The sequence below is a fragment of the Protobothrops mucrosquamatus genome, unplaced genomic scaffold (assembly GCF_001527695.2).
Source record: "Protobothrops mucrosquamatus isolate PMUCROS unplaced genomic scaffold, P.Mucros_1.0 scaffold1123, whole genome shotgun sequence".
Lineage (NCBI taxonomy): Eukaryota > Metazoa > Chordata > Lepidosauria > Squamata > Viperidae > Protobothrops > Protobothrops mucrosquamatus.
The window spans coordinates 87,142-112,094 of NW_015387341.1; the positions used below are offsets into that span (position 1 = coordinate 87,142).

A 24,953-nucleotide genomic window follows, 5' to 3' on the forward strand; every position below is an offset into this window, starting at 1 on the left:
GGGGAAAAGGCGACATTAACCCTGAATCAATGGCTGGCCTGCTTCGAGGTCCTTGGTAAGGCCATCCCATAGTTTTCCAGGATTTTAGAGGGGGGGTAATGGGAGGGGAAACATCTCAAACAAAAAGGAAGGAAAATTGATAGGGAAGGATTGCAGGAAAAGAGAAAGAGAGAGAGAGAAAGGAATTGAGAGGGGGAGAGAGAGAGGAGAATTGGGGGGCCCTTCTGGGGATCAGAAGCACCCCGAGAAAAAGGATAAGATGGAAAGGTTGGGGTGAAGAGGGAGGAGAGAGATTAGAGCAGTGTTTCTCAACCGTTGCAACTTTACGATGGGTGGACTTCAACTCCCAGAATTCCCCAGCCAGCTATGCCTGGTTCATTTTTTTTCTCCCACTCTCTAGATTGGAAAGATTGCAGAGAAAGGGATTACAAGAGAATAAGCAGGCATGCAACAGGGATTCACCTCAAAAGGAATGTGCTATGGCCAGGGAATTCTGGGAGTTGGTCCACTCGTCTTAAAGTTCCCAAAGTTGAGAAACACAGGATTAGAGAGCAAAAAGAGAGAAGGGTGGGATCTTGACAATCCCACCATGATAACCTCGTCATGCTTCTCACCGGGCTTAATCCACAGCCCGTCATGTTAGTTTTTTTAATTTAAAAAAAAAAAAAATCCCCAGAAGACCAATTCCAGCTTTTACGGATTAAGCTGAAATTTTGTTACAGAAAAGGGGATTGTCTTCTGCACCGGAGACGGGAATTTGGCCACCCCGGGGGGAAACCCAGCCATTTCCACGTCCGATATTTCACCTCTGCCAAATTTTCCAGTGTTTTGGGGTGCGGGTTGCAAGTGTGGGCAGATGCTTCCAAGGTGCCTGCAGCTGGTGTGTTTTTTTTATGTAGAAAATCCCGGTGCAGATGGGTTCGGACATGTTTCATCGTGCTTGGCTGGGGTTTTTCCAGGCCTGAGTGCTTTCAAAGACACGGCAGTTTTGGGGAATAATGGGTGGGTTTGCTGTGGAAGAGGTCTTCCTGCATCTTTGCGCTGGGGATCAGCAAGTGGTCCCGCAGCTGCTAAAACACCTGACATTTTAGGAGGTGCAGATTGGAAGGGACACCGCATTAAATGGAGTTTTTGCAACACCGCAAAGAGACAGTTGGAATTAGCCTGCAGGCTTGGGTGGTGCGCTGATCGCAATCCGATTAATGGTGTGGTTAATTTCTGATTTTCCACGTCCCTCCTACTTTCTTTTATTTGGCACTGCTGCTTTTCTAGCTTTTACTTTCTAAAGAAAATGGATTTTATCCATTCCCCATCCTGGGGAAATAACAGAATAACAGACTTGGAAGGGACCTTGGACGTCTTCTAGTCCAACCCCCTGCTCGAACAGGAGACCCTACTACGCCATTTCAGACAAGGGGTTGTCCCATCTAATAATCAACAATCAATCGATTGATCAATGGGAAGAAAGAGAAGAAAAAAACCCCCCAGGGGTGAGGTGGATGGACTCAATCAAAGCATTAATGGGGGCACCTTTGCAAGATCCGAAGGCTTAGGTTGGGGACGGATCACGATGGAGAAAATGTATCCAAGAGGTGAGACCAAGTTGATGGAGGCCAAGTGCCAAGTTATGGTAAGAATCTTATAGGGCCTCCTGCTTGAGCAGGGGGTTGGACTAGAAGACCTCCAAGGTCCCTTCCAACTCCATTACTGGGCTACACCTGTGCCCACATGATGCTGACTGGTCGTATGACGAACACATGAGCTGAGTCATGCTTTCTGATCTATGAACAGCCCCTTGCATCAGCCAGAAGGATGTTTTCCTTTCTATGTTTGCTCTTTTTGACCTCCTTAATTCAAAATTCCTTTTACTTTCTCCTGAGGAGGAAGCCTGCTCAATGTAACTCAATTTTATTATAGCTAAAAGGCCCCGAAGCCGGTTCCAGACGCTATCAAAACCTGGCATTAGACCAAACAGTTCAACACATAAAATATTTAAATCAACATTGCATAAGAGAGCAATCTGCAATTAAAAAAGAGAAGCGAAGAGGAAGCCGGTTGAAAATTTGATCTTGAAATATTTCCTGGAGCAGGAAAGACCATACCTTGGTTGGCAGGAGAATATTGGTTTGTTTTAGACCAACACTCCTAGCTATTATCAGCATTTCTGCTCGAATCCCAGAACCAACCCACCAGATAGCATCAGCAGGCAGCATTTTCCAGATCTAAACTAGGAATGGTGGTTTGAATAGCTTTGATTGCCTGAATAAGTCCCCCCCCCCCCCCGTATTCACAGGACCCGCTAAACCAGGCGGGAGACAAATTGAAGATTTTAAAGTCTTGCAAAAATCTGCAGAATATTTTTCCCAGCAAGGCTGAGTTCCTGCCAGGGCAGATTTAAAGTTTGCTCATGTCGCCTGGAGCTGATTCCTGCCCTGGCAGAATTAACAAAATTGGATGTTTCTCTTTCTTTTTTTCCTTTTTTGGCCTTAATTAAGGGGGGAAAAATGCAGCGATGAAAAGTTTGAACAACAGCCCTCGAGTGAGTGGCATATATAAAAGCCTCTTCCTGGACATCTCTCAATTACACAACCCATAACTTTCTGGAATAGGGTTTAGCCCCAGGGCTGAACTGGTTTTGTTTATGTTTTATTTTCCTTCCAGGATGAGATTCACAGATGGACTTTGTAGCGGGAATTACGGGCAAGAAACAGTAAAAACGGTTGATGCCCAGCCCGCAAAGTCATAAACCCTGTTTGGAAAAGTTAGACAAACGGAAGCAACTTCCTTGCACCTTATCAATATTGCTCAGATAAATCCACAAGGACATCCAGGATTCACCTGTAAGGCCTCCTCGATACACAACTTGCCAACGGAAGTTGTGGCTGCTCCATCACTGGAGGTTTTCAAGAAAAGTCTGGACAGGATGGTATAAGGACTCCTGCCTTGATCGCGGAGTTCATAAAATCCTAGGGCTGGAAGGGACCTTGGAGGTCTTCTAGTCCAACCCCATGTGAAGGCTGGGGGATTCTGGGAGTTGAAGTCCATGCCTCTTAAAGTTGCCAAGGTGGAGGAAAATGCTGAATTTGCTGAAAGGCTGGGAAGCCAAGTCCCCCATCAGTTCACAAGTAAGCAGTAAAACAGCCCTCACGATTACGTGAGAATTTGCCCAAATTCTCCTCTCCTTTAACGGGAATTTCAGAATCAAATGCCGAAGGGATTTGTTGCGCGCAGTCAAATTTCCTGCAAAGTCTATTTTTTCCCCCTCAGGACATGACAGCTTTGCCTGTCACAAAAATCTACTTCCCTAAAAGGAAATTTCATATATATATTTTTTAATCTCCAGACAATCCCCACCAGCTTTATCTTTTTCCGGGCATGTGATGCTCACACACACACAGATACACAACCCCAGACTTGTCGGTGCTGAATTGTGGCAGGTGACACATCGGTTGGACGATCCCAACCGCTTTTTCCTCGAAGCTGCTGACTCTGAGGCCTCCTGACCAGGAGACTTGTTGGGGCCTGAATTTCTTTGTTGACGTTCTTCCAACATTGTGGTTCCCACCTGGGAAAGAAGCAAAGGGGGGGGGGGGAACTAGAGACAGTCCTTGACTTGCAAAAGTTTGTTTAGTGACCGTTTGAAGTTACTGCTGTAAAGGCATGCTAATTGCCAAGCACCCAAATTCTGATTGCGGGCAAGGAGGCTGCAGCAGCCAAAGGTGCAAGGACCAGTCAAAAGTCACTTTTTTTTCACTACTATTGTAACTTTGAACGGTCGCTAAACAAACGGTTGAAAGTCGAGGACTCCCTGTACAGTTGAGCAGACCAGTGGAACCTTTCTCTGAGACGTGCCTGTTCTTCCCTCCCTTTTTTCCAAAACACGACACTGCCGCCTGAGAGGGTTTTCTGGCTGAAGTAAATTTACCCTTTGGTTCAGCCTTGCTGGCATCTCCAGAGGTGTGGAAGGTGTTACTTTGACAATCTAGCAAATTCACTGATTGATATTATCAAGGTTAATGAGTCACATCCTCTCCTTTTTCAGCAGAATTTTAAGAACGTGCCTTGCTGCAGGGACCGAGAGCCTCGCTTCCTCTTTGATGTCGTTCACCTGCCTTTTAATTGGGGGGGGGGAAGACCCATGAGGTCAGACAGGGAAGTTAGGAAGAAATGTATTTATTGAGTAGAATACGGTCAGTTGGGCTCCCGCACTGCGCTGCAGTTTCATCTCTCTTTTCAGGCCGAAAGAAAGGAAAAGAGAGTGAAAAAAACTAAACTTCTGACTTTCAGCAGAAAGATATAGAAGCGAAACGTTGCGGTGGTTAAATTAAAATTAGACTGTCAGGTTTAATTCCCACCCCATGCTCGCAATATGAATAGAAGTTCATTTTTTACGCTGCAGAATTTCCCCCCTTAGTCAGGAAAAGACGGCAGCTCGGTTACAGAATGACCACAGAGGGGAAAAAAAATATATATCAGAAACTAGATTGAAAGAAGATAAAAAATGGCTAGAGGCAGGTTCTTGTTTTCTCTGTTATTTCAGGGGTTTTTTTGCCCTCCAGCCTGATGTCTTCTGAGGATTTTTCCACTTGATCCTGAAATTTTGTAGTAATTCTCAACTTCGGTTTGAAGGGAGACCTAAACGGCCTTTTTCCCCCCATCACAAGTGCTAAAACGAGAGCGAGAGAAAGAAGGAGACCTGCTATGAATAGAATAATAAAAAAAACAGGGAGCTCCGTTGCTAAGTGAGACAGTTGTTAAGTGGGTTTTGTCCCATCGGTCGCTAACGGTCGTAAGTCGAGGTCTACCTGAAATCAAGATTGTTTTGAAGACAAGAGCCTGTCAAACGAGCTCGCTTGTTGACATTACTGGAGGATAATTGCTAAGCAGAACCGGCTGAAACGGAAAATCAGAAAGTCAGAACGTTTTAAAAAGAAGAAAGAAAAAACAAAACCAGAACTAGGAAGTGCAAGGGCTTCACAACGGGTCCCAAAACAACAAAGTTGTGATAAGAACCGGTGTGACCCTCCCTGGAGCCAGGAAGGAGAAGGAAGCACCCACCCCCCACCAATCCCCCCCCACCCCCGGCTGGGGTAACTTTGGTGGGACTTTACCCTGGCGAGATTTCAAGAATTCTGATTATTCACCAGGACAATTGACATTTCTGGTTGCTGTTAGTCACCAAAGTTAGTCCGGCGGATGGGAAACGACGCGCGCCTGTTTGTAAACACCAACCCTGCAAGGGAGGCCAGGCTGGGCGACCTCCCTCCCTGCAAGGCAGAGGCTGGAAAGGATGGTGGCAAAAGTTTCTGCTTTCTCCCCCCCCCTCCAGCTCCGGATCACCCATTTAATGTGAAGCCAGGGTTTGAAAAGAGGCGCCTTTGTAAACCCACAATTGTGGCTTGGTTATATCCAAGGTGTGGAGTGCCCGTGAATGGGGTCTACGGGGTGCTCAGCTGATTCGGGGTTCTGGTTTCCTGCAAGAGGGCAGAGAGGTGAGCAAAGGGGGGGGAATTCTCCCCCAGGAGCATCTTCAGGCAGAGGCGGGCGGGAAGGGGAGCAGGCAAAATCGGGTCTCTTAAGGGCCGGACTCGCTGCAGAACGCAGCCGCTTCCCACAGGGAACTCATCCCGGATTAAAGTGTCCTCGGGTGTGTGTCTGCGTGACGCTCACCACAATTTGTGGAAGGCGGGCAGGAGGGAGCAGGCAACGTGGGCAACTGGGAGACCCAAGTGGACTTCAACTCCCAGAACCCCCCGGCCCTTCTGGGAGCAGGAGTCCACGGGGGTCCCAAAGCCCGGCTGGGCATTCTGGGAGCCTCGCTGGGCGGGGGATTCTGGGAGTTGACGCCCAGGGGTCTTGGGAGCCTCGCTGGGCGGGGGATTCTGGGAGTTGACGCCCAGGGGTCTTGGGAGCCTCGCTGGGCGGGGGATTCTGGGAGTTGTGGTCCTGAGGTCTTCAAGGGGCCGAGGAAAAGAGTGATAAGCGGGTGGATTCCGACGGAGCCTCTCGGGAGCTGCCACCCGGGTCAGGGCCCCCCCCTGCGGGACGGAGAGGCGCGGGCCGGCCGAGCCCTCCCCGCCGGTGTGACGTCAGCGCCGCGTCAGCCCCACCTTCCCCCCGCCCCCGCCACACCTCCACCGCCGGCCAATCGCCTCTTAAGCCGCCGCCGGGCCCCGGACGCCGCTCTTGCCGCCCGCAGCCTCGCTCGGAGCAGCCGGGAAGAAGCAGCCGCCTCGCCGCTCCTCTCCCCCGCAGCAGCAGCAGCAGCAGCAACAGCGGTAGCAGCAGCGCCGGGCGCCCTCTTGACGAGCCGAGCCGAGCCGAGCCGAGCCGAGCCGAGCCGAGCCATGGCCTCGGAGGGGAAGGTGAGCCGGGCGGGGGCCTCGGGGGTCGGGGACCGGGCTGGGGGCGTCCCGGGGAGGCGCTGGGCGCTCCTGCCGGGCGGGAGAGCGGAGGAAGCGGCAGGCGAAGCGGCGCCGCTTTCAGGACCCTGGACCAGGCGCCGCAGCGGAGCCGGGCTTCGGCCGCTAGCCTGGCCGGGGGGAGGGGGGGAGTGGGGGGGAGGAAGAGGAGGAGGAGGGATAGAGAAGGCGGGATGGAGAAGGGACGGCGGAGGAAGAGAGAACTTGAAAGAGGAGGGATGCAAGAAGAGGCGAAGGAAAAGAAAGAGGAGGAGGAGGAGAAGAAGAGAGAGAAGAGGAGGGATGGGAGAAGAGGAAGAGAAGGAGAAGGGACGGCGGAGGAAGAGAGAACTTGAAAGAGGAGGGATGCAAGAAGAGGCGAAGGAAAAGAAAGAGGAGGAGGAGGAGAAGAAGAGAGAGAAGAGGAGGGATGGGAGAAGAGGAAGAGAAGGAGAAGGGACGGCGGAGGAAGAGAACTTGAAAGAGGAGGGATGCAAGAAGAGGCGAAGGAAAAGAAAGAGGAGGAGGAGGAGAAGAAGAGAGAGAAGAGGGAGGGATGGGAGAAGAGGAGGAAAAGGAGAAGGGCGGGGGGGGGAGGAGGGGGGGAGGACGGCTGGGAGGGCGAGAAGGAAAAAGCGGCTCGGAGACGGGAGCCGAGCGCTCCGCGGCCCCCCCTTCCTCCTCCTCCTCCTCCTCCGCGTGTCCTTCCTCCTCCCTCCCTGCCAGCTTTGACGCGCGGCAGATCCGGGTTGCGCGGCCGGGGAAGGGCAGGGCAGGGCAGGGCCGGGTTGCGGGTTGCGGGTCCGGCTCTCCCCGGGGAAGCCTCTCTGCCGCCGTCCCTTCCCGGAGAGAGGGCCTTCCCCGCCGTCCCGCCTCGCCAGGCCCCTCCGTGCGCCATAGCTGGTGGGGACGTCCCGTCCCGACCTTCTCCTCTATGTAAAAAAACCCCTGCCCACGTCTGAATAGAAATTGCAGGAGTCCTCGCTAGCTCGCTTGTTGAGGGGGTGCTTGGTCGTGGGAAGCCACAGAGGACTAACCAGGATTAAAGTTGGCGTAAAGTTGGTCTCTAACCCTGGAAAGTCTGGGGGAATAGTCGTTCTGGACTGGGGGTCCCCCCCCCACTATGAGCGCCAACGTTGGCAAGCGAGGGGGGTCCCCAGCGGGACCCCCAACTGTATCCACACTTTCGACTTAAGTTGAAAACGTTTGTCAGAAGAGCAGAGTTGGCAAACGGCAGGCAGCGATCAGAGGCGCCAAGCAAACATTTGCACTAACCAATAAAATAAACTCGGTTAATCTGAAAAGGGCTACTACAGACTCCTGGTATTTTTACACCGTGCGGTGCTTGTTCAGGCGACAGCATGAGCAGAGATGGTGACTTTTTCCACTTTTATTTTTTTTTACTTACTAAATTTATTTGCGGCCTGTCTAATTGCAAACAACTCAAAAAAAATTTTTTTTACTTTCGTATTTTATCCTTTTCTGAGTTCGGGGCTTTTAGATTACAAAGAGAAAAGCCAATTTTTAAAAAAATAACCTTAATTGAAATTTTAATTCTAATGTTAATTTGTGTTGTTTTATTGATTGGTTATATTATATTGTATAATGCCCAGAGCCCTGTTTTGAGGGAGATGGGCAATTTAGAAAAAGAAAAGAAAAGAAAAGAAAAGAAAAGAAAGAAAGAAAGAAAGAAAGAAAGAAAGAAAGAAAGAAAGAAAGAAAGAAAGAATGAATCAGCAGAGATGTTTAGGTCAATAGCAGGCTGAATTTAAATGAGTTTAAAGCAGAAGTCCCAATCCCCGGACCGTGGACCAGTACCGGACCGCGGCATGCCCGCAACCAGTCCGCACAAACAAGCAAAGCCCCATCCCTAGGATGCAGGCAGCACACAAAATCACACACTCTCTGATCCTTGGAAAAACCTCTCTCCACGGAACCGGTCACTGGTGCCCCAAAGGTTGGGGACTTCTGGTTTAAAGCATCCGTTATATTTGCTCAGAGGCTGTTTGTTTAAAACTCAGAGTTGCTGGGATGTTGCTTTTGTTTTATTTTTACTTTAAGTTATGCCAAGCATGAAATTGCAGGAAGGGGATGTCTTTTAACTCCAGTAAGCTGGCTGGTTAATGACCTGGTTCTACCACGTTTGTTGGAGAACAGCAAAGTTTTCCTAAGCAGATCTGAGACAAATCTCTACCTGTGTTGGGGAGGTCTGGGTATCTCTTTGTCCACCAAAATCCAACTTTTTTTTTTACAGCAGGCTATTTTGAAGCTGGTTTTCAATGCAGGGACCACCAGCCGGGTGGAAAAGAGGGTCTTCAGCTTGGAAAAGAGGGCCTTCAGCCCTGCAGCCGGGAACAGAGTCGGTCTTTTTTTCCTGTGTGCCCCTGACATCCATGTTAGGCCCACCTGTGCCGTGTTTTAAAAATTTGCTGAAAACAAGTGCAGCTCTTGCCATCAAAGGATATTTGAAGTTCTGTGCGAGCTTCAGAGGAAGTGGTTCAACGTAGCTGCAAGGGGGGGGCTTTACACGGGGTGTGTGTGTTATGGTGAGGAAGGCAGAGTAAAACTTTTTTGCAGGAAAAAAGCAGGGACAACTGGATCCTTTGCTCTGTGTTGCAAGGCTTGTAAAAAGCCAAATCTCACCCTTGTGTGAAAGAGAACATTTCCCCCCCCCCGGGATGGTCTAGGGTCTCCTGCTTGAACAAGGGGTTGGACTAGAGGACCTCCGAGGCCCTTCCCCACTCTGTTATTCTGTGAACTGCTTAAAGAGGGACTTTTGCTTCTGTTCTGAATTTTTCCCCCTCTGTTTCCAAATGTGGCTGTTGGGCATTTTTCTCGAAAGGACCTTTTATCCAGCTGTTTCCAGTCCTCCCTTCGGCTTTAATTGCTGGAGTTGCTCTCCGCTGCTTGGCTGGAGAGGGAAAAGGGCCCGCAAGTGGCTGAGCGCACCGCAGAGGGGTCTGGGGAGTGGGCACCTTCTGCTTCCCTGGCCTCCATTCTCTCTGCCCACCCACCCCTTTTTGTTAATAAAAATGGTGTGTGCGGCACCAAGACCGCACAACTCTCAGCTCCACAAAGCCGGCCAGCAGGGGAGGGGACACCCAGTGGCCGTGAAGAGCCGGACTGGAGTTTGGGCAGAGTCTGGATTAAGATCTGGGCTTGGAACGGCTTCTGGGAGACGTGACAGTCAGGAGCACGCCACTGCGTAAGATTTTCCAGGGGGGGGGAGAGGAAGGGGAGCCCCCTCTGCAGGAAGAAGCAGACACCCTCCCTCTCCCTCGGTGCTCCAGTCTGCTCTCTGCATAGCCTGGGAAGCTGCAGCCAAGCGACATTTTTTTGAAGAGAGCGGAGGGGATATGTATATAAATATATAAATATATATGTATTTAAAATTTCCCTTTTCCAGCTCCTTCAAAGAGGCTGCAGAGACAATAGGGGAGGCTTTGATCTGCTAGGCAGAGGCCCAGGGACCCGCTGGGGGGGGGGAGTTGTCCATGGGGCATTGTTGGGAGAAAGGAGAATAATAAATATTGGTCAATGGATGTTATTGTGCCTCCCTTGCTTGCTCCAGCGCTTTGGCCCGGCCGGAGGGTCAAGGAAGGCGCAGTTGGTAGGCTGCATCTGGTTTTGGTCAGAGAGAGAGAGAGAGAGAGAGACTGTGGACTTCCACTCCCAGAATCCTCTGCAGATGCTAGAAGGGGAAGAAGCCCCCAAAGCAGAGCATGGTTGGGGCCTCGTGGCTGAGTCTGCTCCTTGCCTGTTCAGATTTGACTTTCTAACCACCCTGAACCTCAACTGCTGTTTGTGGCTGAGTCAGAAGGAGACGCTGACTCAGAAACGGTTTCCTTTGCTTGACCTGCTTGGCGGGAACAGGCTCTCTGCACATGTTCAGGAAGGCGGTTTGAATCTTTGGGTCCCCCTGGCTGCGTTTGGGAACGAGCAGATGACCAGGGAAGGAATTCGTTATTTTCTCACTGCGCTATTCAACCTCTGATGTTTTCATGGGGGGGGGGGGACAGAAAAGGGAAAACCTCACCACGACAATAACGATAAAAACAGTAGCAACAACGTTGTAAAATGGAAAAGGAGGATATTAGAGAAAAAAAACTGCACCCACCGTGGCAGCAGAGGGGAAAAAAACAACTGCAAAGTTTTGGAGAGGTTTGGGAAAGTGACTTTGTGCGACAGACCCCTCTCCGTGGTGCTGAAAGCGAGCATCTTAGGGGGGCCACCCTGAAAAAGTCTCTGCTCCCGGCGGACCCGTTTGCACCCCATTTAAAAGGATGGGACAGGGGGGGGAAATGTTGCAGAAACTCTCTTAGGACCCAGGAAAGTAAATTTAGAAAGAACTTAACATTAATAGGCTAGAGCACGTCTGGTGCCCACCTTCCCCCCCCCCCCGCCTCATTGGATTCAGTGGATTCCTGTCTCAGGCTCTTCCAGAGGGGTGTAGCAATTGCTTCTTTCCGTGATGTTCAGCCTTGTTGGCATTATAGAGTGCTTGGTTTAAAAAAAAAAAAACCACCCACATTTTAATTTTATTTTTGTTTACTATTTATTTTTCAATTTTGCAGGTGGCCTAATAGTTCTAATAATGTCTAGTTGGCTTCACTGAACAATTTTTTTAATTTTAAAAAAAACTATTATTTTTTTAAAAAAAGAAAAAGTTCACCAGAGTTGTGTGAGATCAATTCAGGAGAATTAAGTAATTATTATTATTCCTGGGTGGAGTCACAATTTGAAATATGACTGACAAAAACACATCACTGTGTAGGCATGTTTATCTTAATGTTTTTTTTAAAAAAAACCAGAATGACAAAGAACGAGGAATTCATCCTTTCTTTTTCCCTTTCTTTCTTTCTTTCTTTCTTTCTTTCTTTCTTTCTTTCTTTCTTTCTTTCTTTCTTTCTTTGTTTTCTTTCTTTCTTTCCCTCCCTCCCTCCCTCCCTTCCTTCTCTACCTGCCTACCTGCCCTGTTATTCTGTTGTTCTCTATTCCGTAAGAAAGGGTCTCCTGCTTGAGCAGGGGGTTGGACTAGAAGACCTCCAAGGCCCCTTCCAACTCATATATTATTCCACTATTCTGTTCTTCTATTATTCCCCTTCCCTTAACCACGGATTGACCAAATTCAAATGGGACCCTTCTCCTTTGGAGACCCTGCAGCCTTGTTGCTGCCTGCCTCGCACAGTGGCCTCTCCGACTATCGGACGGCGAATGAAAATTTAATGGCCACTGCAGGCCAAACGGGGTCAGGGTGTGCCTGCTGGGCAGGGCTGCCCACTCCTTGGCTGCCAGGACAGGCCTCACCCCCCCATCCAGCACCCTGCCAGGAATCTGAGGTTGGTGGACGTGGGGAGAGGCACGCAGGCCAGGCGCGCTCATGCAGGAACCTCCACGAGGGCGGAGGTTTCTGTACAAGGTGCCAAATTCGGATCCCGGGATGCGCTATGTGGCTGGGGGGGGGTGGATGTAGAAGAGGTTGATTTTCAAACCTGGCCATTTTTTTAATTTTAAGTGAATCCGTCTTCCCCCATTCACTTTGCTGGCCAGGAGGTCGCAAAAGGGGACCTTGAACCGTCATAAATACAAGTCAGTTGCCAAGCGTCTGAATTTTGATCACCTGACCCTGGTCCTAAGTGTAAAAAAAAAAAAACAGTCCCTTTTTTCAATGCCGTTGCAACTTCGGTCAGTAAGCGAACAGTCGTGAGCCGAGGACTGCCTTTGAAAGTGTGGAGCTGATTTTGGAGCCGGGGACAGGGGGGGGGGCGAAGGGGTTAAACCCGCAAGCGGCTTAGGGCTGTCGGAGGATGAAAAGGAGCCCGGAGGGGGTGTGTGGGGGGGGGGAGGCCAGAGGGAGATTGCAGGGTGGGGAGATTTTTCTGGGCAATCCAGCTCTGGACAAACAAGTTGCAGAGTTTTTGGCAGCCTCTTGGTGGTGCTTTTTTTTCCCCCCTCGCAGGCGGGAGAACGGGGAGGGGGGGGGGAAGAGAGGTTGCAAACTTGACCTGTGTTGTGTTGCAATGGAGCAGAGGTTGTGTTGTGCCGGGGTTGTGTCCTGGCCTGCTCTGAGCAGCAGCAGCAGCCGCCGGGTTTTCGAGGGAGGAGGAGTTGGGTTAGGGTTGAGGACTACCTGCGGTGAGATATCCGCCTTTCCTCTCTGGGGTGAGGCTAGATGACCTTTGAGGCCCCTCTTTTATTACTCCCTGAAGCAAGAAACTGTTCCTAGTTGGGGGGTGGGAGTATTGTATAGTCTGAATGCAGCAAACAGGTGTGTCTCTGTGTGTGTGTGTGTGTTTGTGTGGGGTGTGTGTCTGTTTGTGTGTGTGTGTTTGTGATGTCTTTGGGGCAGAAATTTCCCAACCCCCAAAGCAGAGAGGGCGAACTTGTTGGTTGAGATGCCCTGCCCGCTGCGCTGTGCAATCCATGCAAAGTTTTTCCCCCTGAGGCCATGAAGGCGGTCATTGCATGCTCAAGAACTCTCTTCTCCAGACAGCCATAAATAATGTAACACAGACAGGGTGACAGAAAGTTGTTTTGAGACCAAATAAACACATCTTTTCTCTTCTTCTTCTTTCAATGTGTCTCTTTCAACAACCTGTCTCAAAATCTTTCCATTGGGCAAGGCTCCTGGTCACACAGGGCTGCTTCACTGGGGTGGGTGGGTGGGGATTTGCTACTAGGGAGGCGGGATTCGAACCTGGACCTGCCCACCCCCCCCAACAAACCGCCTTCTCCTTAACCCGAAGCATTAATCCATCGCAATAAAGTTTGCCAGGAGGGATTGTGCTGTGTCATCTTCCGTCTTTGGCAAAGCTGTGGGCATGTGATTGTGGTTGAGCGTATTATACAAGCGGGAGGTGGATTTGGGGAGGGGTGTGTGTCAGTCCGCCTCTCGATGGGGGCCAGCGATCCGCTGCCCAAATTCGGAGTTTTGTGTGGCCCAGTCCTGGTGCTCTCCTTCATTTCGGTGCCGCTGGGAGAGGAGGAATCCTGTGCGCCTCTTAAGCAGGCAGCCATGAATATGGTTCATTTAAAACAAAAAAATCCAGTTTATTTTGGTTTGTATGTTAAATCGAAGGCAGAGCAGGGCAAGGCCTCTCTCCTCTGGCTGGCCTTTCTGAGCAGGGGGGTCTTGGTGGTGGAGGTGGGGGCAGAAGGCTGTTAAGCAAAGAAACACAACTTTTTTTTACTTCTGAAAATTCACTTTTGGGAGCTCTGGAGCTTTGGGTTTATTTCCTTCCTTCTTTCTCTTTACTTCTTTCTGTCTATCTCCCTCCCTCCCTTCCTCCTTCCTTCCCAGTTTTTTTCTTTTCCTTCCTTCCTTCCTTCCTTCCTTCCTTCCTTCCTTCCTTCCTCTCTCTGTCCTCTGCCCCATGGTGTGATTTTGAGCTTGGCCCCCCGTCTTCTCCTTAATGGGGTGACTGGACAAAGGTGAATTCGCAGGTGCCTGTGTGTCCTTGATGTCACAATCACAACCACACCTTTGGGGACAACGTGTCAGTAACCAAAACAAAGGTTGGGTGCTTCAGGGCTTCCTGGAAAGTTGCAAAAGACCGACAGAGACTCGGGATTCCGCATTCTGGAGTTGTTGCCTGGGGAGGAGGCAGCCCCCACAAGTACGGACTCAAAAGCTTCCCGGTGGCCATTTTATCCAGGGGTATTTCTTTCTCCCCTGCTTTTGATTTCATTATTTTCCTTTCAGCTACATGCCGGTGGTCCTCGACGTACGACCACAACTGAGCGCGAGGCAGTTGTTAAATGTACGTTTCCCCGTTTTACGACCTTCCTGGCCACCGTTAAGTGAATCACTGCACCGTCACAAATAGGAGCCAGTGGCCAAGTGCCTGAATTTTGATCACGTGACCCACGGGGACGCGGCAACGGTTGTGTGAAAAACGGTCCTAAGTCACTTTTTTCCAGTGCTGTTATAACTTCCAGGGAAGGATTGCCAGTCAAAGGTTATCTGCAGTTGGATAGCGGCTGCCGTGAATCGCGTGACGGGATCCCTTCCCGAGCTCACTTTTCCGCCTCTGTTGCATCAGCCCGTCGGCTGTTCTGGTGCCACGGACAGGAATTATTTTCCCACGATCTGGGCGAAGGGTGGGACCCTCTTCAAAAATTTTGCTCTCCTTGTTCCTGCTTGGACAAGACCTTTCCTTGTGAGGTTGTTCAGCAAAACAAATCTCTGTCCCTCCTTCTCGTCCAGCTTGACCCGCAACCCGTCCTTGTGAAGCCCTGCCAGGGACCCGTCGGCCTTTAGGGAGGGTCAGGACGGACCACCTTTGACGGAGGCCACGCCAAGAACCCCACTGCAGCCTCTCCCTTCCCTGTGGGACTCCTTCCTCGCATTCTTGGTCGGGGCGAGGGCGGCAGGGCGAGCCGGGTGTCCTGGGCCGGCTGTGGGGATGATGGGTTTGTGACCCCAGTCTTCACTGGTGGGCCGTGACTCCCAACCGGCTACGAGTTTCATGCGTAATGGGGATTTGAACCCTGGGCTTCTTGAGAGAGGCCTGCAGCCAGGGACGCGCCTCCCTCATGAAGCAATGCTAGTTTAAACATGGTCTGTTGAACAAAATAATGTTTATTTTTGTTTTGTTTTGTTTTATTGAATAAAATAATTTGTGGTTCCCGTCATAAACCAAGTGCACTGCACAGGCCAGGTCAAGTGCTAAGTTGATAGCTCGCCCCTAGTTCTACAGGTAGTCCTCGTTTAGCGACCATTCGCACTTAGAACACTAACACTGACGAAAAGGTAACTTTGCAGCCAATCCTCGCATGGACAGCAACTGTGGAGGTCATGTCCTTGCTGGGTTTGGCCAGCCTCTTGGGTGGTTTGGCCAGGAAAAGTTGCAAACGCCTGGTGGCTGCTTGGGACTCAAAGACTAAATTCTGCTCCATGGTCCTGGAAAGAAAAATATAGCAGGGGAGAGGTTTCTCCAGCTTTCCTGGCCAGGTTTTGGAGGGGGGGGACCCGGCATCCCCCTTCCCCATCCCTGGCCCCACAGCCAGCCGGCTTGGGCCCCCGAGCAGGGCGCCAAGAGGGGCAAAGCAGCCTAAGAGCGGGCAGCTTGCTCCAAATCCGATTCACGAGGCTGCCAGCTCAGCCTCCTCCTCCTGTCCGGCAATACCCTTTGGACTCCGCTGCCCGAGCGGAGGCCACCACAATGGACAGAGCGTGAGAACCGGAGCGTGTTGTTGGGGCCGTGAGAGTCTCCCAAAGCCGCTTAGGTCAGCTGGCCAGAATTGGATCCCCAGATTACTGGTGTGCACCCGGCGAGGGGAAGCTGCCGGGATTTCAGTCACGTCTCGTAACCAAGAGCCCGAACAAACCCTCGATTGATAACCTGGTTGGGCAGGAAGGAGGCTGGAAAGTGGGAAAGCTGGGGAGGGGGGAAAGAGCTGGTTTATTTGTGGGCAAACTGGCTTCAATCGATCAGACTAGAGCTGGTAGGGACCTTGGAGGTCTGCTAGTCCAACCCCTTGCTGAAGCAGGAGACTGTCCAGGTGGCTGTCCAGAGTGGCTGTCCAGAGGCCCCACAACCTCTGGAGGGAACTTCCGTTCCACTGGTTAATTGTCCTCACTGTCAGGAAGTTTCTCCTTAGTTCCAGGTTGCTTCTCCCCTTGGTTGGGGGCTTCTGCCTGAACCGCCTCTGAATGCTATCCTGAACTTAGTCATTTTGTCTCGGTTAAGGTCCCCTTCCTGCCTGCCTGCCTGCCTTGGTGATCCCACTTCACTAAATGATGCCGAACGTGCATCCTGAGCCACGCCAGTTCGTATGGGGGCTCGGTGGCTTATCCCAGTCTCACCAGTTTCTGCCCCGTTCCACGTTCAGGTTTTCCCCAGTCTGAGTAACCCTTGTTTGCTCTTTCTTCCGTCTCCGCAGATGACCGCCCAGTTGTTGATGGCCGTCGGGGGTGCCGTGTTGGGGTCACTGCAGTTTGGGTACAACACTGGAGTAATCAACGCACCGCAGAGGGTAAGAGCCACTGCTTCGCACCACAAGAACACACAACTGCCCAAAACTTCGTAAATTGTGTCATGGGATCACAAAACACTGTGATTGGCTGCCAAAGGTGGCAGGGTGTCAGGCACCCGAAATGCGGTCATGTAGCTGTGTAGCTGTGATTGTGTGTGTGTTGCCGTTGGAAGTCCGGAAACAGGTTGTAAGTAGTTTTGGGAGGGGGGGTCTGTTGTAACTTCAAACGAGGGCTGTAAAACCAGGTGTGCTCTCCTGAGCCACAAAGTAGCCGGTTGCAACTTACCCAAAGTGGTTGTGCAGCGCTTTGTGTGTGTATGTGTGTTAAAAAGGCGCCTTCCTTCAACCGAACTCCAGCCAGTGAACAGCATGTGGATTTAGCTAGAAGGTGAAGCTCAGGAAATGAAGACGGAAACGCCACACACAAAAAAAGAGATGAACGAAACCTCGGGGGAACAACGATGACCCGACAGTGGGGCGAGCAGGTCAGGGGTCCGGCCCCCCTGGCTTTCGTCCGGGAAGAGTGGAGGCCCAGGGCAGGTGCCCCCTTCGTCCCCTTTCACCGGGACTCTGCCTGCCCTCCGGCCAAGGACCAGGAGAGACCGAAGTTCACGGCTTGGGAGGTTGCGTCATCCCCAGCCGGCCTCTTTGCAAGACTCCCCCAGGGGGAAGCCACGCGGAAGTCTGGAGAGACCTTGGAAGAGCCTCTAATCTGGTCTGGGCACTTAGGACAATTAACGGGTCCGAGGGGAAGATGCCCGATGGCCCTCTCGGCCTGGCCTGGACGCCTCCAAAAGCTCCTGGGGCCGGAGGAGGGACAGTTCGGCCGAGCCCCTCACCCTGCATCTGGCCAGGTCCGGTTCTGGTTTGTTCTGCCTTCCCAGCCAAGTGGGCTTTTGTTCAACAAACCTCCGTTTCTTTAAGAAGCGGTGTCTTGTTTTACATTTTTGAGTCCCAAAAGCACCTGGAACGTTTTGTTCTGCTCCTGGCGGGGCTGTTGCTGTTTTCCCTTGCAAAGACACCTTAGGCGCACGTAGGGTTGGGTTCTTGGGCCCTTAAAGGAGAGCCTCTCTAAGCAGGGCAGGATTGGGTCCAACCAGCCAAGAGTTTGGAGGAGCATCAAAGAACGGCTGCTGTGCTCCGCTCCTTCGGTGGGAGAGGAAACCTGAGCTGCCTTGACCACCCACACCCCTCTCTGTGGAATGCTGCTCTCACCCTGATCCCCTTTGGTGTGTTTATACACACACACACACACACACATATATACCCAAAAGGACACCCTACTGGAAAAGAAAGCAGGACAAAGGGAGGTGAGCCTACAACAACAGATTGTGTGGGCTCATTTCGGAGGAGGAGGAGGAGGAGGAGGAGGAGGAAAAAGGAGAGGAAGGAAGAAGGTTAAGGAGGAATGAAGGTGAAAGTGAAGGAGGAGGAGGAGGAGGAGGAGGAGATTGAGGAAGAGGAAGAGGACCAGGAGGAGGAGATGAAAGAGAAGGTGAAGGAGAAGTGGAGAAGGTTGAGGAGGAGGAAGAGGAGGAGGAGGAGGAGAGGAAGGAAGAAGGTTAAGGTTAAGGAGGAATGAAGGTGAAAGTGAAGGAGGAGGAGAAGGAGATTGAGGGAAAGGACCAGGAGGAGGAGATGAAAGAGAAGGTGAAGGAGAAGTGGAGAAGGTTGAGGAGGAGGAGGAGGAGATGAAGACGGTGAAGAAGAAGTAGAGAAGGTTGTGAAGGAGGAGAAGAAGAGGAGGAGGAGGGGAATGGGAGGAAGGAGGAGGAGGGGAGGGCTGCTGCTGCTGCTGCTGCTGAGGGAAGAAGTCCTCCTCGCCCCGTAGTCCCCTCCCTTCCATTTCAGCCCTTCCATCGTGACTCAGCAGCCAGCCGGCCTCTGAGGTCTCAGTTCCTTCTAGGTCACCGTAACCTGCTTGGCCAGGCGCCCGTCCCTCGCAGGCCAGCTGGACCGCTGCCACCCTCTGGTGGAGAAAAGGCGTCGGTGGCTCCAAAAACAATCCTTGGCCCAGGAGGAGCAGTGGGTCAGCTTGCCCCGGGGCTGCTGCTTGACCCGTTTGGCCTCCTGTCACGGGGGCAACTCTGATTGTGTGTCAACAGAGATCCCTCTTAAGGAGATCTGACTGGTGGAAACATCTTGTGTGCGGCAGAAACCTTCTCGTTTCAATCTCGTAGAGTCCTTCTCCTCCTCCTCCTCCTCTTTGCAGGTGATAGAGGAATTTTACAACCAAACATGGTTGAACCGATACGAGACCTACATCACCTCGGGCATGTTGACCACTCTCTGGTCTCTCTCCGTGTCCATCTTCTCAGTCGGTGGGATGGTCGGCTCGTTCTCCGTTGGGCTCTTTGTCAACCGCTTTGGACGGTAAGTCAGAATAAGAGAATAACAGAGTTGGAAGGGGCCTTTGAGGTCTTCTAGTCCAACCCACTGCTCAAGCAGGAGACCTTCTACCGTTCTGGACAAATGGCTGTCCGGTCTCTTCTTAAAAGTCAATGGTTCTCAAAGATCTTCCATCTTTTCTGGAACCACCCAAAAACACATATTTGTCTGCAGGACAAACCTATAAGAGGGGCAGCAATATTTTCCCGATGTTGGATGTTCCTCTTCAAATATAAAACGGGGGTTGAGAAGGTCAACCTTCTCCTTTCCTTTGTTCCTGACTGGGGCCTTGACCGTTGTTGTCCTTCCTTTTCCCCTCCCAGGAGGAATTCCATGCTGATGTCCAACTCTCTCGCTTTCCTTTCGGCCATCCTGATGGGCTTCTCCAAGATGGCCGGCTCCTTTGAGATGTTAATCCTCGGCCGTTTCATCGTGGGCGTTTACTCGGGCCTCACCACCGGCTTCGTGCCCATGTACGTGGGCGAGGTCTCCCCCACGGCTCTGAGGGGGGCACTAGGAACACTCCATCAACTTGGGGTCGTGATTGGGATCCTGATTGCACAGGTGAGAGACTCTTGGGGGGGTCTGTTGAGGGGGAAGGATGGACCCTGAAGGTCCATGTTGGGTCTCCTGCAGATCTTGACCGAACGTTCAAGAAGGACAACATAAAAATGTAACAGTCACAACTCAAATGCCTGCCAAAATCCCACAGGGTTTCAAATTCCGAGACGTTTTTCCAACTAGGAGAAAGGTTGAACCCTTCCGGAAGGGCTGTAGAGGCCATTTTCCAACCAGTAGTGGATCTCTTGAAGCTTGCAGAGTTTCAAGATGGAAATATTTTGCCCATTGTGCTTAGTCCCACCAGATACAAGCACCCTGTTTCTTGGCCTTATCTGGAGGAATCCAGGAATGGGTTGTAGCCTTTGTGCACAAGTAAGCACACACCACACAAAACACAGTGGAGGAGAAGAGCTGGGGAAGTCCAGAAAGACCATCTCCCTCCATCTCAATTTAAACCCTAGGCTAACCATGCCTGTGATGAACTGAACGGAACCTCAAGAGAACCGTTGTCTTCTAGGAAAATGTGTGGGTCTATTCCTCCCGATTTTTGACAAACAAGTGCGTCCAGGATCTTCACACTTCCTAGACTTCAGTTCTCACCTTCCCCACTGTGCCTTTTTCACAGATTTTCGGTATTGATCTCATCATGGGGAACGAAAACCTCTGGCCCCTGCTGTTGGGGTTCACCTTCGTCCCCTCCTTGGCCCAGTGCATCCTGCTGCCTTTTGCCCCCGAGAGCCCCCGTTTCCTTCTCATTAACCGCAACGAGGAGAACAAAGCCAAGAGTGGTAAGTCGCAACCACTAGCTGAGACAGGCAGGTTAATTCTTTTGGATTGCTGGCTGGCCCAGGTCTTCCATTTCTCCCTTTATGAATCCTTTGTTTCTCTCTCAAGTTCTAAAGAAGCTCCGTGGGACGACCGACGTCAGCAGAGACCTTCAGGAGATGAAAGAGGAGAGCCGGCAAATGCTCCAGGAGAAGAAGGTCACCATCTTGGAACTCTTCCGTTCTCCTATCTACCGCCAGCCCCTCTTGATTGCCATCGTACTGCAGCTCTCTCAGCAACTTTCCGGGATCAACGCGGTAAATATGGGCTTGGCGAGAAATTGAGGTGAAATGTTGGGTTGGTTTTGAGGTCCTACCAACCCCGTTGAGTAGGACAATATGTTCCTCCCTGCATCTAGACAGCATTGTTTCTCTACCAGCACCCCAACAATGCCACTGAGTGCTCTTAGAGGTCAGTTGTGTTGACGTTGTCCCTCTTGTCTCCCTTCTCCAAGGTGTTCTACTACTCCACGGATATCTTTGAAAGAGCCGGAGTACAGCAGCCTGTTTATGCCACGATTGGGGCTGGAGTGGTCAACACAGCCTTCACGGTTGTTTCGGTGAGTAGGGGGCTCTCTTGCTAAGAAAGCGGACCTGGAGAGAGGACAGGGAAGGACTTGTAAAGAGGAGGAAGGGCCTACAGCAATAGGTGTCATAATAGGGTTCCTAAACAGCCATGAGGGACCTCTCTCTCGGAAGTACCTGAAGTTCCTTTGGAGCAGGGAATGTGGCAATCTTCAGAACCAAAATGAGACAGTTCAGAGGATCCATGTCAATGGAGAGTCAACCAGTCATGGTTGTCCCAAAGGTGCTTTTTCAAAAGGCAACTGGACTTTGTTTTTCTTTGAAGACATTTCGCTTCTCATCCAAGGAGCTTCCACAGAATATAATTGTGCACATGAGTATATGTCAACCTGAATCTACAGCCACTTCCTCAAAGTTGATTTGTGACCTCTAACTCCTCTGCGTGGTCTCCCCAAAGTTCTCTGATGATTTTGAGGAGGACCTTCCATGGTTTCCATGCTGATGTATCTCCACTGTTCTCTCTCTCTCTCTCTCTGAAGCTGTTTGTGGTAGAACGGGCTGGCCGAAGGACACTGCATCTCATTGGACTCTCCGGGATGGCCATCTGTGCGGTTCTCATGACTATCGCCCTGGCACTTCTGGTGAGTAGCAAACATGGATCCATCAAAGGTCCCATAGGATGACGGTAAATGAGGAGGACCCTGATGGTTTCCCTAACCATTGATCCTTTCCCAGGAAATTAGGGGAAGGAGAATCCAACATACCAGGAGAACTGAAGATATAACAGCAGGCTGTATTGTGGGTGTTGGGTCCAACATTCTGCTGATTATTCTCCAAGCATTTGTATTCCAACTGAATTACTACGATTCTTAGAAGAATTGAAAATAGAATAGAACAGAACAGAATAGAACAGAATAGGGAACAGAACAGAATACAGAATAAAACACAGAATAGAACAGAATAGTTTTATTGGCAAAGTGTGATTAGAAGCATAAGGAATTTGTCTCCAAAAAAGCTAAGAACTGAGAAAAAAAATAAAACTCAAGAATGCCACCAAAGGTGATGGGAAATACAATTAAAAGTTCGTTCCCTGATTCTATTTTTTCTCTCACTTCCTCTGCTAGATTCAAGTGCCGTGGATGTCCTATCTTAGCATCGTCGCCATCCTGGGCTTCGTGGCATTTTTTGAAATCGGCCCGGGACCCATTCCTTGGTTTATTGTGGCTGAGTTGTTCAGCCAAGGCCCGCGTCCTGCTGCCATCGCCGTTGCGGGACTGTCCAACTGGACCGCCAACTTCATCGTAGGGATGGGCTTTCAATATGTGGCGGTAAGTATGGAGATGAGCTCTTCCCAGCACCGGCATCAGAGAGGGACCTCATGATTAGTTTCCGGGGGCCGATCTGGGCAAAGGGACCCAGGAGCAGGACATGTTGAGAAGCCTCTGCTTTTGATCAGAAGCAGACCAGGACTTAAGCTTGCTTGGGATCTTCTCAATTTTGCACGGCCCTTCTATGTTATTACTCCATCCTTCTTGAGAGAAGTAGGGCAACCAAGGATGGCTGGGTAGACCTGCTTTTTTGTACACTGAAAGTTGGACACTCTAGCTATCCAACTGCCATCTCTACTGCTCTTGAAGAACTCAGTGGCTGCTTTTACTTATCTGGGAGAATAATAGAATAAGGGAAGAGACTTTGGAGGTGAGGCTGGGGTATAATGAAATGAGGGTCTAACATGAGAAGATATCTCTTCACCCCAAGTCAGTGCTAAGTTGTGGCAATGAGAGTCTTGATGCTTCCCGAGTATCGAAATAGTGATTTCCATACTGTCCAGATAGTTTGAAGATTCTGAAAATTAAGTTTCCACCTCTTTCAAGATAAAGACTGTGGAAGCCAGCAGAGAGATGAGGGTGGGTACGACAAAAGGTTCTCCTGAAAAGATGGCCACTTGTAATGGGAATTATCAAGGAACCTGGGACTTTTTGCTTCAAAGAGGTGTTCTACCACCAAGATGTCACTTCCTCGTTCTCAAGAGAAGCTTGTCAAGAGCTTGTCAAGATTGTCAAGAGAAGCTTGACAATCTTCTTGACTTAGCGGTGGTGGGTTGAGTTGTCCTTAATTCACCTCCAGCTGACTGCACCTCTGACCCTACACTAACCAGAGCTGTGATACCTCTTCTTCTTCTTCCCCCCTTACAGGACCTCTGTGGCGCCTACGTCTTCATCATCTTCACCGTCTTGCTGATCCTCTTCTTCATCTTCACCTACTTCAAGGTGCCTGAGACCAAGGGCCGAACCTTTGACGAGATCGCCTCCGAGTTCCGCCAAGGAGGTGCCGCCCATGGAGACAAATCCGCGGATGAGTTCCACAGCTTGGGTGCCGACTCCCAAGTCTAAAGTCTGGGACCTGGGTGGGCATCTCCTCCGTGTCGCTCTTGTCCTGCCCATCCTCTCCATGCGCTTGTTACAAAGCCAGGTCCGAGGCGAAGAAAAGTATTTGGGTCCCGAGTCCAACCCCACCGCCTGGTCTCTGGATGACGAACCCAACCCAGCGTAGCTCCTTAGGAACCCTTAGCTGGTGGCCAGTCCAGGATTTCAACGTTGTCAGAAGCGTTCGGAAGCAACGATTCCTCTTCGTGGCCTCGTCCTTGAGAAGATAGCACTTCTGCAGCCATCCTTGCTCTATTCTTTTTTCCTCTTTGTTTTATAAAGGAGAAAAAGCATCTCCCTTTGCCCCCCCCCCCACAAAACCTTGCGTTGCCAGAGACAAAACATTGAATACCATTAAACGCTGGTTAAATACAAGACCGGGGGGGGGGGCGGGGGGGACTGAAAAGTTGGAACTTCTGAAACGAACTGAGACTGGATCTGAAGGGCCAAGTGGGGGGGGGTTTTCCAGGCCAGCATTTTGAAAAGTTGGGGAGAGGAACTGAGCTAAGGTAGGGGTGTCCTCTGAGGAGTGGCAATCGCATTCTCAGAGGGACGGTGTGGGGGGGTTTTGTTTTTTTTTACAGGTGGGGGAGTGAGAAAGTATACCTCCCCCCAAAACAAGATTTAAGCCCGTGGTTCTTCTCCCCAGCCTCCAGTGGTTATTCTCTAAAAGTCAACAGAAAATCGTCTCCGGTAGGGACAAAGTTCTTGGTGTCCCCTTCCTTCTGCCCAAGCTTGAGAGGAGCCCTGTGGATCCCCCAGTAGTTGTGAGGACCACCCTTGTTGACCTCCCGCACCTGGTCCACCCTAGCAGTAGGTGGCCAGGCCAGGCTGTGGCCCGAAGGCATCTTCCCTGAGGTGAAAGGAAGAATGAGAGAGAGAAAGAGAGAGAGAGAGAGAAAAAAAAAAACAATTCCTCCCTTTTCAGGAATCTTTTCCCCCAGATTCCTGCCAGGGGTGGGGTTGGTCTCCCTTCAGACTCTGCCGGGCGTAGGGTCCCGGGTTCAAGAAAGAACATTCCCCCAGCCTTGGCCAAAGACGGTCCCAACTGACCGCCTCTGAAGAGAGAGAGGAGACCTCTCTGCCCTGGAAACTGACTTACCGGTAAATCTTTTTTTCCAGAAGTCAACGATTCCAGAAGTCATACACTGGGGCAACAATGAGATACACACAAACACACACCCAAATCTGTTTCCAGCTCCCCATTAACCTCCTTGCACCCACCCTGCAAAAGAGCTCAGAGGGACACAGTTCTATTGTGTCTTTGAGCAATTCCTGGTCTTCGGCAACTGGACTCACTCAACACCCCGTTCTAACCCCCCCCCCAAAACGAGAATAGCTGCACCCCTTTTCCTAGCTTTCCTAGACTGGAAAATATTTATATTATTATTATGTATGTATATTTTTTATTTTTGGTTCCTGTTTCATGTGGGCAGTGCGCTAAGTTATAGCACTGTTTCCAATACTGTATTTCCTGCAAAGACTGTATTCTTGAATAGTTCTAGTTTCTCTAGCCGTCGTTCAGAGCTGTATTTGTCTACGATAAACTTATTTTTTTATATATAGAGTATCTCACCTGCACTGTAGCAGAACCTGTTGCACTGATAATGTTAGGTTTTTACTTTAGTCTAGTCAGCCAACCTGGTTTAAAAACGGCCTTTCGTGTTTTGTGTTTGCTAGTTCTCGACAGGTTTGCAAAAAGAAAGAAGATTCCTGAAGCAAAACCATTAAACGCACCTATTTAATAATATATGTATATTTTATTTATTTGTCTGTTTGTAAACCGAAGGCATACACACGACCGCACTTGAATAAAAGAATTACATTTTTAGGGTATTTTTTTTTCTTAA

At 50.6% G+C, this 24,953-nt stretch overlaps 1 protein-coding gene across 1 annotated transcript; it reads left to right on the top strand.

Annotated features, from left to right (window-relative positions):
• Positions 1–6,347: 6,347 nt before the first annotated feature.
• On the top strand, positions 6,348–23,146 carry SLC2A1 (solute carrier family 2 member 1). The gene is made up of 10 exons (XM_015820383.1): positions 6,348–6,365; positions 16,287–16,379; positions 18,592–18,752; positions 19,091–19,331; positions 19,954–20,116; positions 20,223–20,410; positions 20,608–20,712; positions 21,217–21,318; positions 21,802–22,005; positions 22,873–23,146. Exons 1-10 carry the CDS (start codon positions 6,348–6,350, stop codon positions 23,068–23,070), a joined length of 1,473 nt encoding a protein of 490 aa, XP_015675869.1. The 3' UTR covers positions 23,071–23,146.
• Positions 23,147–24,953: the final 1,807 nt, after the last annotated feature.

Excerpts from the sequence above, each read along its gene's own strand:
- SLC2A1 (XM_015820383.1), top strand. Across the intron at positions 20,117-20,222 it reads GGAGAACAAAGCCAAGAGTG|TTCTAAAGAAGCTCCGTGGG; the intron begins GTAAGTCGCAAC and ends TTCTCTCTCAAG. Across the intron at positions 20,411-20,607 it reads AACTTTCCGGGATCAACGCG|GTGTTCTACTACTCCACGGA; the intron begins GTAAATATGGGC and ends CCCTTCTCCAAG.